At 46.0% G+C, this 20,412-nt stretch overlaps 2 protein-coding genes across 2 annotated transcripts; one reads left to right on the top strand and one right to left on the bottom strand.

Annotated features, from left to right (window-relative positions):
* Positions 1-8,057: 8,057 nt before the first annotated feature.
* On the bottom strand, positions 8,058-9,668 carry EI90DRAFT_3072768 (uncharacterized protein). Its single transcript, XM_039061394.1, has 6 exons — positions 9,595-9,668; positions 9,226-9,351; positions 9,163-9,167; positions 8,805-9,064; positions 8,436-8,746; positions 8,058-8,387 (listed from the first exon to the last, which is right to left on the bottom strand). The coding sequence occupies exons 2-6, from the start codon at positions 9,349-9,351 to the stop codon at positions 8,340-8,342; spliced, it is 750 nt and encodes a 249-aa protein (XP_038912270.1). The 5' UTR covers positions 9,595-9,668; the 3' UTR covers positions 8,058-8,339.
* Positions 9,669-12,747: 3,079 nt separating this feature from the next.
* Positions 12,748-13,801, top strand: EI90DRAFT_3128764 (uncharacterized protein; the record flags this gene model as incomplete). Its single annotated transcript, XM_039064125.1, has 2 exons — positions 12,748-12,985; positions 13,344-13,801. The coding sequence occupies 2 exons, from the start codon at positions 12,748-12,750 to the stop codon at positions 13,799-13,801; spliced, it is 696 nt and encodes a 231-aa protein (XP_038912269.1).
* Between the last annotated feature and the right edge of the window lie 6,611 nt (positions 13,802-20,412).

The raw sequence follows: 20,412 nt of genomic DNA, 5'->3' as shown, positions 1-20,412 counted from the left end.
TTAACATGTTATACATCACACAGCTTGGGTGACCAACCTTCCCTCACCTTTGCAGTCCTTGTGTGCTTGCTCAATCAAACCCATTTCATTGGGTGATAAGGTGATCTTGATGACCAAGCGCTTGTGAGCACACGGCCCAATGAGCGGCTCTCCTTGAAAGTCCCTAGACTCCCCAGTGCATCGAATCAAATGACTCTTAAAAGAGCCTTTCAACCATGAAACAGTTCCAGTTGTGCATAGCTGCCTTTGAACTATGAGAAGATTCTGGATGATCTAGATATCCCTTCTGAGATAGCTCATCCTAAGCACAAGGTGCACCTGATCTGATCCATTGAGATCCAGTGTGGCTTCATGTGCAACTTTCCTGATTGTCTGTTTGCTGGACCAGAGAGGGACTTGGTGGTGTGAAACCATATGGCAACTCAGCACACAGGCTTCCCCCACCACCCCATTGAGAGCTTCATGCAGGTTGTTTTGCCAGGACAAAGTGGCTTCCAGGCATGGGCAGTGTATGGAAATGACCTATCATCTTTCGGTGTCCATGAGACTGACTTGGAGGACTTCTTCACTAAGCTCTCTGACAACAAATGCTACAGATGGCAGCACAGTGGGACCATGGAAGCCCCCAATCCACATAAAGGAAATGCCTTCCTCACCACATATGGGTGGTCGAATTGCACAGAGGGTCTCCCACATCAGGAACTTCATGAAATAACCATGATTCATGCCAAAGATAACCCCACTTGGATGCAAGGGCTGTCTTCCAGAGTCAGAAAGTACTTTGAATGGATCAACCCCATCGTCAAGTTCACCCATCCTTTGGTCCTCAGCTGGGTCAACAGCAATTCAGAGTAAGTCCCTCTGTTCATCATTTATATGGCTTTTTCCCATCTCAATCATCATCATAGCAACCATAACATCCCATTTTCATATCTGCAGGACTCAGCAACCTCTGAGAGATATGAAGATCTTGGAGTTCACCTCCTTTCCTATGTTATTCGACACTGCATGACAGAGCAATATCTGCTCCCCATCCTGCTCACCAGGCACCAAAGGAGGGCAGCACTGGCATCTGCAATGCCCTCCAGTTGGGTCTAGAGGATGGTGACAGATGGGACATACTAATCCATCACCTCCACTTCTTGCTGTTTTCCAACCATCACAAGATCTTCTACCAATCAGACAGGGATCCAATTGGAACCTTCACAATGCTCATCAACTTGGATTCAACCCATGGCAACTTTAGTTCCTGTTCAGCTGTGTGTGGCAAACATCAGGACTCCTTCATGTTTTTCGACTCGTGGCCATCAAAACACTTGCTCTAAGTGCCCAGGTGGACAACGAGGCTAACAACAGTGACAACAGCAGTAGCAATCATGACAACGCTGATGATGATGATGACAGTGATGACGATGATGTGGATGGCAACATGCTGCTAGTCCACAACGAGAGCAAAGACTTTGAGTATGTGGAAAGCTGTCAGGGCACACCCCACCTGACCCTGCGCCGTGCCACCCTACTCCGCTCCCCCACTATCACTCCCTGTTTCTTCTTTCCCCTTTCCTTCTTTCCCTCTATTTCCATTCCATGGTCAACTTCCCCTTCTCTATGTATTACTACACACCTAACCCCACTCCCCTGATCGCCATGCGCATTCCCACTCACAGAGCGGCACACCTCCAGGATCTCCCACGGAGATACCCAGGGGAGTGCAGCTGTGTGTGGGGATGACGTGGCTCCTCCCACATGACCCCAACCGCATGTATATAATAGCACCTGGGGTGGGAACAGAAGAAGCAGCCTTCTTCTCAACTTCCCACTTCAGGTAAGTACTGTAGCTTCCCCCTTTAATGATAATCCAACTTCCCACTTCAGACTAAGTGGTCGGGGATGCTCACCCCGCAACGGGACTGCCGCTATGCATAGCCGACACCTGTCCCATCGAGTCCCTTGCGCCGGGACCTCGCCGCTTTCGGAGCTGTCCCTGACAAAAGCTCTTCCAACTTCCTATGTCATACCCACAGCCCTGACCTGCTGCCTCCGATATGGAATTCTGTGCCCAGTGGCTGCATTCTGGCCACCAAAGTCCCTTCAATACCATCTCATTGATAGGTCAATTTGCTGGCAGGGTGGCAATGACTGATGAAGTAGGACAGACCACTGTGGTGTCAGATGAACATTACCAGTCACTGTTAGTCAAGGACAAATGGATCAAACTTGCAAGTATTATTTGTCAGGGTTCAGCACCCTGCCCTAGGGTGCCCCAGACTCCCCAACCAATCCCTTCCTTCCATTCCTTCATTGGTGCCTTGTTGTTGCCTTTCTGTGTTGTGTATCCGCGCACACGGGATAGCATGGGAACTTTCTGAGCGAGCAGCTCGCCCAGAATGTTCCCACAGGTCACAGCCACAGTTCTGGGCAAGCAACTCGCCCAGAACGTTCCCACACTTACTGGGCACTGCCACCTGGATGTTCCCTCTGGGTCACACTACACAACTCTAGGAGCTGTATAGTTGTGGGCATGTGACCCATTCCTTTATATAGCAACCATGTGGGGAGATGAGACCTCTACCCTTCTTCTCATCTCATGCCCCACATAGGCAAGTGTATATATTCCCTTTCTTTTACTATACATCTCATGCCCCACATAGTGTGAGGACAGGTTAGATGGGGGTTGAGGTCAGGGTGCCTCCGAGTCCGAGGCCGGGCCCTACATTATTCTCATTGCATTCATCCAAGTGGTTTACTGAAAACCCAGAGGGGGCCTGGAGTGGTCCCAACTACGGGTGAATGAGTGGATGAAGCACATCAGCAAACTTGGTAGGGAGCTCTCTGAACAAATTGAGTCTTTTTGCTGTGCACCCTCTACACATTGGGTGAAGAAAATAAAAAATATAAATGATTTTGTTCTCTTAAGTGCAAAGATAATATGTATATACATTGTTGGGAATGCATGTTAAATGGCCAGCATCATTACTTGCAAAACTCTATGAGCTCACTGAGCTCATGGAGCTCATAGAGCTTTTTGTTTTTAAATAATGGATGGTCTTCACATCTCCATGAAATCTGCTTAGTTATTTTGGCACCAGTAGTGCAAAGATATATGGATATATGTGTGTAAAATGGCCATTGTCATTGCTCTGAAAGCTCTATGAGCTCAGTGGGCTCATAGAGCTCATATACCTTTTGTGTTTACTAAAATCAGCACCTTATTTGTGTATTGCTATTTACAAACTTTGAGGAAAACTCTGAAATTCAAAAATTTGCACTTTATCTTTCATCTCATTTCTTGCTCAAAACTCAACCAATTTGATGATTCTATGTGAATTGGAAAGCACTGAAGTGTGGCAATGTAACCATGCATGTTATGTAGGGTATAAATCAGTTTTAAAAAAGTGTTCCAAATGAAGTAAATTAAAAATACCACCCAATAAAGCAAACAAAAAGCTGATGTATTCTTCAGATATCATCCAAGCCTTTGACACCCAATTTCCCATGGTCAAAAAGCCATGGTTATTTGGCTCACCAAAGCATGGTGGAAGACTTTTTTAACACTGAAACATACATTGCTACATTGCCCCACTTTGGCACTTTTCAATGCACATTGAATTATCAAAAAAGTGATTTCAATTTTTTTTCCAATTATTCCTAATTTCCTGAAATATCACTCCCTACTTTATCCCAAAATTTCCCCTGATTTTTTGGACATTCTCCTTTTTTAGAAAGTCCCCATTTTCTGAATTTTCCTTAATTTTCCCTGACTTTTTTTTCAAATTTTTAGAAACCCCCCAGTTCCCCCTCATTTTCCTCTCATTTTCCCCCTGTTATGAAAATGGGGCCTAATTGGCCCATTTCTATAGCATTCAGGGGCAGGAGAGGGCCATGACATTGAGAAGGTGTTACAGTTAATGTAACAGATGTTATAACAGTGGTGTTTACAGTAACATTGACATCAGGTGTTTTGGGTTGGTGTCACGACCCGGCAATTCCCACAGTCAGGTGATCACTCCCCACACCTTCTTCCTCCTCCGCTCCGACCCCATCAACTCCGCTGCCCGCCCGACACCACCTGAACAAGCCCATCACCCTTCCCTGTCACTGCTACCTGTTTCCACGGCCCGCCACAGGCCTATGAGTCATTCCTTATCATGCTTGTTTTTCTTGATGGCCATGCATGGCCGTCCTTCTCCCACACTCTTTGTTTGTTTTCGTTTCTTCTTAAGCCCGCCTGCAATCTCTGTGAGATCTGGCAACTTATTTCTATTCATTCCGTTATACTTAAATACCGGTTGTACCCTACCTCGTACTTTTAGTTCGAAAATCAACTAGGGTTACCCCCTGCACTCTCTGTCTGACTCAGTCGCACCTTCTGCCTTCTGAAATACCAGGGCCGCGTCAAGTACGAGGCACAACGCTCACAAACAAGTTGTTGAAGCCAAAACCCCATTTCACCACGATTGTCATCCCTGCCCTTAACAGGCTGTTACGCTGGAGCAGCGGACCTTAATGGTCGCTGACGGCGAGTCACGGTAACGTTTTCCCATGCCCTGACAGTTGGTTTAGTTGTTTCTATTTACATATCACGTGACTTTGTACTGTACAGAGGCCATAAGAGGCTAGAAATGGGAATTTCCCATTTCCATAACACCCCCATTCCCCCCTCCAAATTCCCCCCCATGTCCCCCCTCAATTCTTCCCCCAATTCCATCCTTGATTTCCCCCCCATTCCCCCTCCAAATTTCCCCCCATTCCCCCCTTCAATTTTCCCCTCATTCCCCCCCTGTAAGGAGTGGTAACCCCACCCCTTAATTTCTATCCCCATTCTATATGTGTCTCATAATAAACATGTATAAACAATGTATATACAATAATGTGGGAATTTGGGAAAAGGAACGGAACTGCTTTTCCTCCCCATCGTTGATAATTAAAGCTCCATGCTGTCATATCCATCCATGGCCATTGTCTTCCACTACCTCCAATCCTTCTGGATTACCTCTGCTCCTTCTTCACTAACCTCAGAGCCCCCATATTGGGCAATCACCTCCACCTCCCTCGATGGTCACCACCCCCTCTTTTCAATATATTACCTACACCTCCCTAAGTACGGAGCCCCGAAGGCTTCTGGACAGCTCCAACGTCCGCTAGCACACTCCCACCCCCACTGGGCAATTCACTTGCTTGCCCTGCAAATCTACCTTCAGGGCTATCCCTCCTTTCCATTTCTGGGTTATCGCCTGCCATTCTGCTAACCCCATAACCCAACTTGTCAGTAATGTTCAGTTGGCTAATGTTTAACTCCGTTAGCTCAGCCCTGCTCAGCCCCACCATTCACAGGCCTGCCTCAATGTAACTATATATACTTAACTTGTAGATAGGTTACACTTCAGTGATAAAATCGACTAGAGTTGATCCCCCTTTAGTTCTTGTTGCCAGTAAGTAAATTAGGGCACGGACGTTGTAACGGGGATTTGCCGGTGTACCATAAACGAGCCAAATCCCGCGATTCCACCATGCTCAACAAACTCCCCACATCCTAGATACATAGCATGCACTCTCACACGCTTCTTATACACACTCCTTATTTTTCCTTATTTTTCTGATTTCATTTCCGGTGTCTAGAGGCCGATGTTTCCATTTTCTTATTGTCATGTGATACTCTTTCCTTATTTATCTATTGGACTCTTCCGTGACCTGCTGTACTGTTAGGTAGAGAGTTATCAGCACCACGCTTGAGAGGACCAATATACCCCACCTTCAGACCTGACTTGTAGTGAGATTCTTATCCCCCCCCTCTTTCCTGTCGCGAGTCTAGTTGGATAGACCCATTACAACGTGTAACTTGGCACAGTGCTCCTGGTCTGAGTCCCTGAGGCCAAAGCCCTCCACCATGGAGACAACTCCTTCATCTTGCTCCGGTCTCTAACACATACAGCTCAACTTTATTGACGACCTGAGGATTGAGGAGAACTGGGGTTGGAACCTACACCAACCCCTTACACCCCCTCAAACTTCCCCTCATTCCCCCCCCCCATTTCCCCACTCATTTTCCCACATTTTCCCTAAGTAATTTCAGATTAACTGTATTCATATCCCTAAATTAATACCCTTGGTGTATAGTGCTGCATTGGGGCTGAAAGTTAAGCTGAGTTTGTTCAGTTTCCTGTATGGTAGGGACTTGGCTGTGACTAGTCACATGATGCCAGAGTCAATGCTCTTAAATTTTTATTTTAATATCAGGTAAATTAAACACTTAGGGAGCTCATGTAGATAATAGACCCCTGTGTGCAAATATAGCTCTGAGAGCTCAATACTCTCTTCCTTATTGCCATCCATATTGGAGGTGGACAACCACCTCAGGGCACTGAAATACTGGGCATATTATACAGAAATCTTCAAAATGAGGAGAGGAGCCTCCTTGCCCTTCCTGGTGGATTGACCACCATCATTGGTTACAATACAGTGAGGCCTCTATATTGAGGGAGACAGTAAACTGACTGCCAAAGTAGATGAACTCTGTTAGAAGAGTGTGGAGTTGTCCAGAAGCAGAGAAGGGACTCAGGAAAGGAGGGACCTTGGCCTCAGTGACTCAAGTGGAGCCCTGTGCCGTTGCTTTGTTGTCTAAGGTGGTCCTTAACTTCAGGTTAGCAGGGGGAGTCTCTTTGGGGGACAATCCAGTCATCATTGTCATTGATTTCAGACTGGGGGTACAGGAACTATGTACAGAGTGTATATATAATAGTACAGGAGTGGAGTCAGAGGACAAAGGGAACTGGAAGGAGACAAAGGGGGACTGGATGAGGGAACAACCACAAGGGTCAAGGGTTGGAACTCTATGGTGCTTCCCAAAAGGGCAAGGCCAAGAGGGGAAGGAGTGGAGTGGGTTGTGGGGAATAACAGCTGACTGATGTGGAAAGGAAGCAGCCATCTAAATAAAGAAGAGGCAACAAGAGGATTAAATGACACCATACAGTAGAGACTGCAGGGTCCGGAGTCGGAAGTCTAAGTAAGTCCGGAATATTGGCAAGACATAATAAATGAAATGCAATAAGGAACACAAGGAGATAAGACAGAGGAGGAGGTCAAAGTCCGGAGGCAGAGATGTGACCGGAGTTCTGGAGGTGGAGGTGCAATGGGGTTCCGGTACAGGAGTCTGGAGCTGGAGGTGTGAAGCAACACAAGCTCTGGTCTGGAAGGTACGAGGTTGGGATTGGACCCGGAGTAAACCAGAGTCGGACTGGAGGTAGTGTTGGACGTTGTGTTGGAGCCAGAGGTAGAGTGGGCTCTCAACAACCAACAGGGGGAGGAGGTGGTGGAGGATGTGGAGTTCTGGAGGAGGAGATGGAGGTCCAGAATCAGGAGTGGGGGTCCGGAGTTGTATGGATATGACAAACTCTGTAACCAAACAACGGAAGTACATCACCTGTTTTTTGCATGAGGGCCTCTCCAACCTCCTTGTCAAGTACCTTATATTCATCCAGACCATAGAGGAGTTTTCTGAAATCCTTTGGGGGGAGGAACAATGGAGCTACTTGCACCACCATCTCTTTTACACCAACCAGTGCAGTATGCCTGCCATGCCATTTCTGAATGCTAACTTGGAGAAACAGACCAAAAAATACCTTAATAACGTGGGGCTTGATGTTTCCACAGTCCAGCACCTGGCAGCAGCCATCAGACAATGCTTGAAAGTGGGGATGATTGATCCTGAAGAACATATGAGCAATGGAATCGATGTGCAGGCAGGATGACTTCACCAGGTGGGGGATCAGAGTGTCAAAGAAGGCAGCAATGTTGGGAAGGAAGAATGCATCAAAGTGAGCTTCATCATGCTTGCCCCCCTTCATGGTGATATTCAACAACACATTGGTCCCCCACACACATGCAACAAACTGAGGGTGATCAGTTTTCCATTATTAGAAAAATATGACAAGACAAGTTGCTTACAGTCTCCATGCAATACTTGGCATCAGTGAACTTGGTCACCAGTGAACCAGACCTTGTGAGCAGATGTTCAGGGTGGTAGAAATGAGGTGCAATGCATTTGTTGGGATTTTATGCAAGTGAAAAATGTTACTTACTATCCCAGGCTCAAATGTCCACTCCTCTTCTCCCCAGGTTGAAGTAGGTTCCCAGGGAATTCACCAGGAACCTTCTGGACCCTCTTGAACTGGCTCCAACCAGATTTTTGTGCCTTTTGGGATGTTCAAGGTCCTCTTTGATATTTGAGAATGTGAGCTGGGAGAGATGTGAGGATGGGGGAAGGTGGTCATGGTCGATGTTTTTGAACCTTTGCTCATCATCCTCAGGTCCAAGGATGTGACCATCGGAGCAAAGTATGGCTAGCTGCCAGAGACAAATCTCAAAGGCAGCTGCCCAGAACTAAGTGACTGAGTGAGCAAGAAGAGTAGGAGAAAAGGGGGAAATGTTCAACTTACATTTTGCATCCCCCCCATATGCCTTATAAATGATGACTTTGTGTATTGGATGAACCACTTGACCTTTCTCATGGGAGTCATAACTCTCAGCATCTCCATTGAACGAAGGACAGGCCTCAAAGGCTCCAGTGAATTGTTGCTCTCAAGCATCCCTGACCACCATGCTCTCCTCTGTAGGCCAGTGGGGACTTGGTTGCTGTTGATGAAGGTTCCATAGGCATTGACATAATCAAGCAACAGATTTGGAGCCTTTTCCACAGGGGCATTATCTTGAAGTACCCAGGTGAAAAACATGGAATCAGTCATTAAGGCTTCAGTGGTGGGGAAAATAATTAGTGTGGAGGCCAGGATGAAAGATGCACAACTTACAATTTTGGTAGACATCCATTGTCCAAAACGCATCTTTATGCTGATGCACTTCCTTGAGTGGGTACTTGTGGGCTTCAGGATGCTCTTCTCCAGTCTCTGCCATTTTTTCCTTGGTCAAAGCCAACTGGATGGCATTCTCAAGGACCTGCTTCCTATGCTGACCATGGCACAGGTAGACCTTGAGGTGTGATGGTAAGAATTCCAAAGCCCCCAGCCTCACACTGCCTGTCTCTGATGTGAGAATGCCAGACATAGGGTGTCTGTCACAGGTGATGGTCATTCCCCATGCTTCAGAATACTTTTAACAACCTCTGGTTGGACCTCCCAGTTGCCAGGGAGCTGCTCCATCTGGGACAACCTGACCTGCATTGCCATGGGCATCAGCAAAATCTCTTGAGGAATAAAATGAAATATAATGTACCTTGACCTTCCCCAACCAAGAATCATCCTTCCTTGTGTTGAAACTTTGTTCTAGGGCCAGGGCTACCTCAGGGAGGGCTGCACTGCTGATGTATTTTTGGGAGTCAATTTGGTATTCAGGGGACATTTCTTAGGGATTATGTAAGTAAAAGCTGCCTCAACAAATCTGGGTTTGACACCATGATAGATTGCATTTGTATGTCCTACAGACATGAAACAATCAAGCTGGACCCAGATCCACTATGATCTGGGTCAGGTTTTGGCAAAACATGTGTTTTCACACAAATTGTGCGAAATCCAAGCTCAGAACCCATGTTGTGGAGAGATTTGGAAGATCCAGAGAGGCAGCAACATGAACAATGCATCTTACCATTTTCAAGGGATTTTGCACAAAATTGCAGGTGTGGTGGACAGATCAGTTGTGTTGTGGTGATAGGAAGCAAGCACAAATGTGAGGTCATGTGACCTATCTTGCAGTGGGATAGCCCTTTCGGAATTTTCCATTTAAATTCTCACACTATGGAGTTTTCCACCTACCAATCCCTGGGGGATTGCTCTGTACACACTTTACATATATGGATAGTCCTTGAAAATAGTTTCCCAAATATATGATTATTTTCCACAATTGACCAATAAATCATTGAGAAAAATGCAAAATACTTTCCCAGACACAACAAAATGCATCAAGTAGCAAAAATGAAAGTCTCCAAAAAAATCCAGAAAAATCATATTAATATTTCTTGATGACTGTAGACCTATTTTGGTGCAAACAGCTTCTTTATGGGTGTGCTAGATCCCAAGATATTCTGCATTCTTTAACTTTTGTACCCCAAGAAATTAAAGGGCCCATAAAATCCCAAAAAATAATATTAGGATTCTTTGATAATAGTAGACCTATTTTAGCCTAAAGAAATTATTAGAGTTATTTTATATCTCAAGATAATTGACATTTGCTTAAGATGCATCCTCCAAAGGTTGTTTCTTGAATAGTCCTCTAACCTGAACAGCTATGCGCTTGGTTTCTTTTTGATTTGGTGGGTCTCAGCAATGTTAATGATATTTGTGTATTTGTTTCAGTATTGTGAAGTAAACTGTTGAGTAAGATGATGGGGTACAAGGGGGTACATGTCAGGGGACGTTGAAAGAGGGCTCGCGGCTCTCTATGCCGACTAAGCTTGTGGGGCCAAACTCTCCAAAACTCCTACTTCTTGACTAGACTTTGTTACGCTCTCGATGTCAGGGCCCGGCCTCGGACTCGGAGGCTCCCTGACCTCAACCCCCATCTAACCTGTCCTCACACTATGTGGGGCATGAGATGTATAGTAAAAGGGAGGATAATATGTATATACACTTGCCTATGCAGGGCATGAGATGAGAAGAAGGGTAAAGGTCTCATCTCCCTGCATGGTTGCTATATAAAGGAATGGGTCACATGCCCACAACTATACAGCTCCTAGAGTTGTGTAGTGTGACCTGGAGGGAACATCCAGGTGGCAGTGCCCAGTAAGCGTGGGAACGTTCTGGGCGAGTTGCTCACCCAGAACTGTGGCTGTGACCCGTGGGAACATTCTGGGTGAGCTGCTCACTCAGAAAGTTCCCACGCTATCCTGTGCGTGCGTGTGTACACAACACACAAAGGCAACAACAAGGCAACAGTCAAAGAATAAAAGGGGGTAAAGTAGGTGGGGAGTCCGGGGCACCCTAAGGCAGGGTGCTGAACCCTGACACTCGATCCTTAAACTCTGTGTGGGTTCTCCAGGATTTCCGCAAGGTCCGGGCTCAACTAATCTACTACCCACTCGTTGTGGGCTAGACAGTTCCTTATTCCTACTGTTGGATTCCACACACTCACTCCAACTCTAGCATGTCCTAGCACCTTAGAGAATTTTGGGGGAGGGGAGAACTTCTTTTTTTAAAAATCCGGTATGCACAGGATTATAAGAAATAATTATTTTTAGAAATAATAGATGGGAAATATTGATGCCATATGGCACCTGCATACCTTATTAGGCGAAATAATAAAAAAAGGTAATAGTAACAATAAAAGAATATCAATCAATAACTGAAATGATGGCAAAATATGAAAATAAAAGAAAATAAGCGATTTCTCAACGGATTTATGGAATTATGAGCCGAAATTGGAAATCAAGCCGGAGATAACTCTCACACAGCCGATAAGCATTTTTACCAATTTATTAGACGCCGTGGGAATGAGTGAGGCTGGAATTCTGGGTTGCTGCTTGAGATTCCCACGCCCGCACATGCCCATGACTAACTTGCCCAACATGGAACTCCATCAAATCTCCACCAATTGGGATGTTCTTGATATCGTCGGAATCGTAGGATTTAGCACTATTTCTAGATACCAAATTTGTACCGAGTTGTCATGTGAATGAAAGTCGTTTTATAGTCATAGAAGTGGGTATCCGAGCCAGCTCTGTGTGTGAGTGATTATCCTGCCTACAACATGCATGCTTGTGCAGGTTGCTCTGATAACCTAGTTGTGATTAAAGCTGGGGAAAGGGATGTCCCCATCTTAGGGTCAGCTATATACATGTAGAGTCCAGCAATAAGGAAACCAAATGGATTGCCAATAGAATCACATGATCATAGAATGTTCCAGAACAATGCCGGAGATGATCTGGGCCACCAGGGCTTAGGTAAGTGGAGTAGATGGGAATTGCCAGCATAGGGTCCAGGGTCATTGCTGATCCCTGACAGTACAACAGGGCACATTGCAAAGATTCCCTTATAACTTGGCAATGGGTGCACTAAATTATATATGGTTTGTATGATTGGAAAACTACGATTTTACTCCATTTCTGTAGGCTAAAATGTTCGTAGAATTCATTGGTTGGATTGGCTATTGCCTCCCTGTATGTACATTGGTAGGTTCTACCTGAAGCATGTAGCTTATATGTGTAAGTCACCTAGTTCCCAGTCTGTCAAAAGTATATGCTGTAACAAGCTATATTCTTCAATGGGGAGTAGTTAGGCTAAGGAGCCTTTCTACACCCCACACCACTTTATATACATGTATGAGTGTACACCAAAGTTGGCATATACATGTGGCTTGGTAAATAGTAGACAAGCATGCTTTTGTGCACTGTAATGGGGATTTGCTGGTGTACCATAAACAAGCCAAATCCCATGATTCTACCACCCTTAGCCAATGTTCCCTCCTACATATTTCTTATTTTTCTGATTCCATTTCTAGTCACTAGAGCCTGATGTTTAGCTAGACAGCTTAGGAGTAGCAGAATCCACTCCCAGTTAACGAACCTGTGCATGCATTGCAAGCAGGGAGGAAGGCAAGACCACAGTCAAGGGTTGCCACTCTCAGCTGCTCCCTCACCAAAGGGAAAGAAGAAGGGGGGTGGAAAGGGCACCTAGGGTTTCGGACTCACTGTGACTGTCACAACTGACAAATCCTGGGGCTCCATCATGATGAATATCCAATTAGGAACAAAGAAACAATAAAAGAAATATGAATGAATGGGGGATATATGATAATGGGTCCGAAATGGGGATTGTGAAAGTTAACTCCGCCACACTTCGCCACAGCGCCCACCTATCCTCCCGTCAGCAACCTCCTCGTCTCCAGCTTTCCAACGAGCCCTTATTTGTCCCAATTGGTGCAGTAGTTCTTGAGATGTGGTCATTGACAGGTGCTGTCAAGACCCGTGAAACTCTACTCCATGCTGAACCATCTGGATATGGGGTTGCCATTCTGGGAAATGCTCCGTGGGTAAAGGAGAAAGGTATAGCATCACCAACGGGTAGAAAAATGGCTGGGTTGTATGTGTGGTTATGGAGATCTAGAGAGGGGGTGAAATTGGCGGCATGGTTGGGCATGGGAATTTTGCTTGGGGTTGTCGGGAATGATGGGGAAAATATGGAAAAATAAGGAGTGAGTGTATGGAGTGTTGGATAGTGATAGAATGAGCATCGGGAGTGTCAGCGGATATGTAGTGCATGTTGGTGGGCAAATTCTGCAGAATCTGATTTTTTACCATGCATGGACTTGTCCCCACAACAATGGAAGCCCACTTCCTCACTCAACAGATGGAAGCCCATTAGTGCATTTAATCTGCGAAAGAGCTAATATGCGTAGTGCAGCCACTCTGGAGTGGATGTGCAATTATGAGCTTGCCAATAGAGAATTTGCTACCCTTGGTGAAGGGGGATTTGAAGTCTACCCAGCGTATGCATGCCCAGTGGAGCGCGGTGACAGTGATAAGCCCAAAGCATCCAAGTCCAAGCCATATGATCAGCCACCTTTGCCAATGAGGCGTACCATGCCACCAGAGGAGGTGAATACTGCACCAGCCCCCAATCGGGCTTATGTCAAGATACCCCTGCCACCCAGGATTCTGAAACAGCCACTGATGCCACAGGAAGACGAGCCGATGATGGACGGAGAGTTCACCCCTAGAGAAAAAGGGAAACAAAGAGCCACTCCCTCCACATCCTGTCCCCCTGCACCACATAGTATGCCTAAGTCCAATACCACACATAATAAAGTCACTTTTGAGGAACCTAACACACCAGATTCCCCAAAGACTCCAGCGTTGTAGGAGAAATAACGGTCACACTATGGAAACCCATTATGGAAATATGCCAGATGAATCACAAAACCTCATACAACAAGTAGATATGAGAAAACAGAAGGACACGAATTTTTACGAATTTTTACGAATTTTTATGACTATATGCGATAAATTGAAAGAAAGAAAAATAGCAAAAATACTTCAAGCTTACCATCAATGAGACAGAATTCTTGGGGGAATTTATAGCAAACATTAAACCAAAAATTAGAACAATTGACCAAGATTTGACTATAAAAACAATCAGAGAACCTACCCATAAACGACAGAGATATGACTAAAACTCCTGCAAAACGAGGACAATATCTAAAAGGCAGGCGCGAAGATTAACCAGTAACGACCGGAACAAGCTTGATAGGCCATTAGAAAGGAATGGATCTAATCTTAATCCTCCCAAATTTTCATAATAAAAGGATCATGCGTTAATGAGATATCCAATAATGGAATAGTGACATCAAAAGTCCGAGCTCAGGGAAAAGACGATGTTTGCATAGGATCCATAATTAAAACATACAACGAAATTTACACGGAAATTATGAAAAATGGGGAACTATAGTTATGCAGATTTTCAGCCCAAACGGTTCAGCTGTTGTGAAGTTATACCCATGATGGGAATATAGAAATCCGCATCATGTATAATGACACGTGAGGGTGGCGATGCGCAGGGAACCGGCCGTCGGAACCGAGATCTGCACTTCAGCAGATCACGAAGACCAATTTCCGTCCAAATAAGGAAGAGCCCGGTCAAAACAAAGCATGGAAAGTGCAAAACAACCTTAGATCATGAGGGAAAAATCTGAAATAAATCACAGAAGCCCATATGAAAGAAATAAACACCTGCACATATCATAAATCCCGAACAATTAAACGAAAACGGCACCTGCATATGAACGACTATGGGAACGATGCACGTGATTACCGAATGTGTGCGCGAACCTTTGCTAACTCAACGAATACCAGGAAATAGGACACAACCTTAGCACCATTGGAAAGGTGGGAATAAATTAAAATTTATGATACCAAGAACGTGAGAAAATATCCAGAAATGAATGAGATACAAGGACATGAAGTTAGAAACCTGAAAATGCGCGGGAAGACAGCTTCAAGAGGTCCAGAGTCCTAAATAAAATACATAAAAATATGATATCTTCAAGAACAACCTACTATAACAACAAACAATACATATGGAGGATTAGGATGTGATAATACAAAGGGGAATCAGGGAATATGAACGAAATTCACGAAAACCACTAAACTACGATGGACCATGGTGGGAATTTTAGGGAACGATGTTCTAATGAAGTGGAGAGCTATAACCCATTCGTTTGAGTAATTCTTGACTACTAGCAACTTTTTCTTTCAGTTTTAAACCTGAATAATTCACTCATTTACCATTTCAGTCTCATTTTAACTAAATGTCACTAAATAAAATTGGAATAAATCAGCTGAAGGTCTCAGCACAGCCGTACACATAGTAATGCGAAGTTTGAATTCAGAATCATCGAGTCATAGCAAATTAATGGTATATATAGGGAATTTGAAATAGGTAACTGCGACAAATACAGTACAGCCAAGTTCCAATTAACCATTAAAATAGCTTAGGCAAGGGAGGACAATAAGGATTCTAGGTGCAGTCTGACCGCAGTAGAACCGCAGTTCAGTGCAGCAAAAGCGCAGTAGAACTATAGCGTGAAATTTTCATTTTTTATTCAGTTTGAGAAAAAATACACTGTAAATAAATCCTGTAAATAGAAGGTAGAACGTGAAAAAGGAAGGCGACCCAAGGGGTATAAAAGGGAGACCCTTTCTGCGACTTTTCGCCCCCCTTAGAGAAGTAAGAAAATAGAGTATTATTTTTCTCAAGCATTTCTGGTTTTCACTCCAGTGCAAAAAAGTGATATACAGTTGAGATTGCCACTGTAGTAAAAGGCAGCAATAAAGGAGAGAAATATTAAGTAGATATTTCAACAGGAGAGCTGGTTAACACTCCAGATTTCAAAGTGTAAACACAAAACAGTTATCTTGCTACTGTTAAAACAAGCAATAAAATAAAACAAAAATAAAACAAACTCAAGGGACACTCCAGACACAATCCAAATTCATTAACTGAATAGAATCATTGAAACTTCACCAAGTAGAAGATTAAATTCAAGATTAAATCCAAATTAAACAATGCTACACAGAATTACACCTAGACAAATCAAGAAATTTCAATAAAGAAACAGCTCCGCAGGGTTCGGTTTATCTGTAAGTCAATTCCCAGGAACTTTAAAACTAACCCATAAAAATAGAATTAGCCAAAACACTCGAATTGGTACTATATTTACAATAAATAACACTAGTACACTTCCCCATCCTAACTAAAGAACCAGGGAACAGCTTGGTGGTGGTCTCGTTTGAACCTCCCAACTGACCTTCCTTCGTTCTCTCCTTCAACGTGACCCTAGCCGCATGTATATAATAGTGCCTGGGGTGGGAACAGAAGAAGCAGCCTTCTTCTCAACTTCCCACTTCAGACTGGGATGCTCACCCTGCGATGGGATTGCCGCTACGCACAGCCGCTATTTGTCCCACCGAGTCCCGCATGCAGGGACCTCGCCACTCTCGGAGCTGTCCCTGACAGGTAGGCGATAACCCAGAAACAGAAAGGAGGGATAGGCCTGAAGGTGGGCTTGCAGGGCAAGCGAGTGTATTGCCCAGCGGAGGCAGGAGTGCGCTAGCGGACATTGGAGCTGTCTGGAAGCCTTCAGGGCTCCATACTTAGGGAGGCATAGGTAATAAATTGAAAAGAGGGGGTGGTGACCATCGAGGGGTACCAAGGTGATTGCAGAATACAGGAGCTCCAAGGTTAGTGAAGAAGGAGTGGAGGTAGACCAGAGGGATCGGAGGGAGTGGAAGTCGATGGCCAGGGATGGATATGACAGTATCCCCTTCTTAGGCCTGAACCCTTGAAGGCCCAGAATTAGTAAGGTGAGGGGAGCTGTTACGGGGATGGGGGAAATTCCCCATTCCTCGATCCGTTCTTATAGTGGGATGAGTGAGGTCATATCTGGTCTGTACCATAACAGGATATGTAATCGATGAGTGATCACAGTCTTGCCTGGGGGTGGACGATCGAGTTCCCATCGATCGCGATTGGTGATGTAGTGAGCTATTAAGGGATTGATGGTACGTAGTCGGAGATGCCAGGACGGATGGGTCAGCCACGGGTACATGGTGCTCCTCAATGGAGCGTACCGTGTGCGAGGTCGCGACTTGTGAGATGGGTGAGAACTTCATATAGTTGCTATCGGGTACTTGGCGTTCGCAGTGCGAACATACCGGTAGCGGGTTGATGTCATAGGCGTGCAATGAGGACTGACTAGTAGGACCTTCAGTGACTTGGCGTTCCCAAAGGGAACGTACCGTTGGCAGGGAAACATGATGACTGGCGAAGGAGGGAACAGACGGTGGATGGGCGGCGACTTGGTGTTCGCGTAGTGAACGTGCCGGCATCACGGGAAGATGGGCCTCAAAGTATTCACGATCTCCAAGATCGTGAGGTGACGTCGTATGTTGAGTACTGGGGGGAGAGCGGAGTGATGAAGACCCATAGGGTACAGATTCAGTAGGACGATACACATGTCGAGAGTCTTCGACTCTCGACCTCGAGTTCTCGCAGCGAGGGCCGTTAGAGGACTCGATATAACCAGACTTATAAGACATATTGAGAGTTGTACAGTCACACGGGTTCAGTTGAGTCACAGGGAGGGTTGTTACAGAAGACGGTACACGAGACAGTTGTAGAGCAGTTGTTAGTTAGCGGGAACCGCCTTCAGCGGTTTCCATACATGACGCGTGACTATCTACAAATGGTAAGGTCACGGGAAATCCCGCGAAACACAAACAACCTCGGCCAGCACCAAAACCCCAATGGGGAAAGCTTTGCACAAGGGGGGGGGAAAGGGGTAGAACGGGTAAGGAGGATAGGGTAGCGGGATAGAGGACGGAAAGGAGAAAGAGGGGAGGAGCGATAGAGAGGGGAAGTCTTTGACCATGCGATGGATAGGTCGTTGGAGACTCCGTATCCGTAACAGGAGCTGTACTTACAGAAGAAAAAATGAAAACGGAAGTGAGGAGTGGAGAGAATGGGAGAGATGGGAGAGGAGTCGGGGTTCCTAAGGCACTTTGGGTCCAGGCTTATCTGGGTACCGAAAGTGGAATGCTTTGACGAGGTTGGAGGCGTGATCAAGTTCGCTGGCAAGGAGCCATTGTGTCTCCTCATCGGTCCCTTCATAGCCTAGCCACTTGACCAGGTAGAGCAACTTGTTGCGTCTACGTCGGTCGATCTCGAACTTGATCTTGCCTTCGATTTCTATGGGAGGTGGAGGTAGCTGGTGGCGGTTCGGAATGACGTTTGGGAAGGAGGGTTCAATCTGTGAGACATGGAATACCAGGTGAATGGCTTGCATGTTTTCCAGCAGGCAGAGAGTGAGAGAGTGAGTTCCAACATGAGCAATGATCTCGAATGGGCCGAGGTTTTTCTTGGAGAGCTTTTTGGAAGGTCGGGTGGAGCGGAAATACTTGGCCTTTACATAGACTGAGGTCCCTACCTCGAAAGCTGGGGCAGGACTCCAACAGGAGTCTGCTGGGCCCTGACAACGGATCTGAGCGAGGTGCATTTCCTTGTGAAGGAAGTGATGGAGGGAGTCGAGATCTACAGAGTACTCCTGGGCATGTACTGATGTTAGGTCTTGCTCTGGGTGGACGGTGATGTTCGGATGGTAGCCTTTGTTGGCGAAGAACGGAGAGATGCCTGTGGTGGCATTCAGAGCGTTGTTGTATGCGAACTCCGCAAGAGGTAGGAGTTCGGACCAATTATCCTGCTGGTAGTTACTGTAGATGTGCAGGTACTGCTCGAGCATCTGGTTCATCCATTCGGTCTGACCATCTCCTTCTGGATGATAACTGGAGGTGAAGTGGAGGTGGATGTCGAGGGCCTTACCAAGTTAACGGAAAAAATGAGAGACAAACTCCGGACCCCTGTCGGAGGTAATGTGGGAAGGAACTCCGTGCTTGGAGAACACATGGAGGAAGAGCTTGGCCAGTTCCAGAGAAGTGATGGTATCGTGGGTAGGAATGAAAATGCACTGTTTAGACAGGTGGTCCACGATGACCAAGATGGAAGTGAATCCGGAAGAGGAGGGTAGCTGTTCGATGAAATCCATGGAGATGGAGTTCCAAGGACATTTGGGGATGGGGAGTTGTTTGAGCAAGCCGTAAGGCTTATGACAGGGGACTTTGGCATGGGCACAAGAAGTACAGGAGGACATGTAACTCTTGATGAAGTTACAGATGCCCGGCCAGGTGTACTCACGATGTACTAGATCCAGAGTCCAGTTTTGACCGAAGTGTCCGGAAAGTTGGTGGTCATGTTTGTCTCGCAAAACGTGGAGACAGAGATTGTGGTATCGGAGGAGAGGGAGGCTAGAATGTCTCAATGGAGAGCCACTGTGTTGACGAGTATGGCTGCTTGGATTACTGTGGCAGCTAGGAACGTGGCTCGTAAGGACACAGTGAGCTGCTCCGAAGTGAAGACCAGTCAGAAGTTCTGCAGGTTGACACGAGCGTAGTCCATATCCCCTTCTTTGGGATAGACGTCCCAGTGTCTAGTCAACGCATCTGGTTTTACTCCGAGTCTTCCAAGACAGAATCAGACAGTCATGTGGAACTGGGAGAGGAACTCTGACCAGCAGGCTTGCTGCTGGGTCACGAGTTTGGTGGTGGAAAAATACTCGAGGTTCTTGTGGTCGGTAACGACGTCGATTGGAGTTCCTGAACCTTCAAGGTAGTGACGCCACGATCGGAACACGTCATGGATGGCGAGCAGTTCCTTATCATGGGTGTCGTAGTTGAGCTCCGGCGCCGAGAGTGTTCTAGAGCAGAAAGCGACGGGGCGAATCTCTCCGTCATCACAACGGATGGACAGGATTCCAGAGATTGCGTAATCGGAGGCATCAGTTTCTACAATGAGGGGGGCACCGGGTAACCAATGTGTCAGGATAGGAGCAGAAGTGAAGGCTTCTTTCAAGGTGTTGAAAGCAGAGTGACAGTCGTCAGAGAATAACCAGGGGGCTCCTTTACATGTAAGGCATGTCAAGGGGACCACAATGTCGGAGTATTGGTGGATGAAATGCCGATAGAACCAAGGAAGGACTGGACATCCTTGACTTTATGGGGCTTGGGCCAATCTTGGATGGCTTCAACCTTCTCGACGGACATGGTGAGTCCGGAGGGAGAAAGGCAGTATCTGAGATATTCTGTAGTGTCCCTATGAAATTCGCATTTCTTTGGATTGGCATATAGGCTGTGTTTGCAGAGTCTCCTAAGAACTTCTTGGACATGCTCCTGATGTGAAGCCATGTCTTCCGAGTAGGTAAGGATGTCGTCTAGGTAGACTACCACAGAAACGTCCAAGAGGTTGGCAAAGATCGTGTTGACGAATCGCTGGAAGGCCGCAGGTGCATTCGTGAGACCGAATGGCATGACAAGCCACTCATGGGAACCATAGTGCGTGCGGAAGGAAGTCTTCCATTCGTCGC

Source organism: Cantharellus anzutake (assembly GCF_015039405.1).
Source record: "Cantharellus anzutake strain C23 chromosome Unknown EI90scaffold_52, whole genome shotgun sequence".
NCBI classification, from domain to species: Eukaryota; Fungi; Basidiomycota; class Agaricomycetes; order Cantharellales; family Hydnaceae; genus Cantharellus; species Cantharellus anzutake.
The sequence above is the reverse complement of the archived record's forward strand: the minus strand, read 5'-3'. Positions and strand labels throughout refer to the sequence as shown.

Excerpts from the sequence above, each read along its gene's own strand:
- EI90DRAFT_3072768 (XM_039061394.1), bottom strand. The coding sequence starts at position 9,351 with ATGTCCCCTGAATACCAAATTGACTCCCAAAAATACATCAGCAGTGCA. Across the intron at positions 8,747-8,804 it reads AATGGATGTCTACCAAAATT|CCTTAATGACTGATTCCATG; the intron begins GTAAGTTGTGCA and ends CCACCACTGAAG. Across the intron at positions 8,388-8,435 it reads ATATGGGGGGGATGCAAAAT|TCACTTAGTTCTGGGCAGCT; the intron begins GTAAGTTGAACA and ends TTGCTCACTCAG.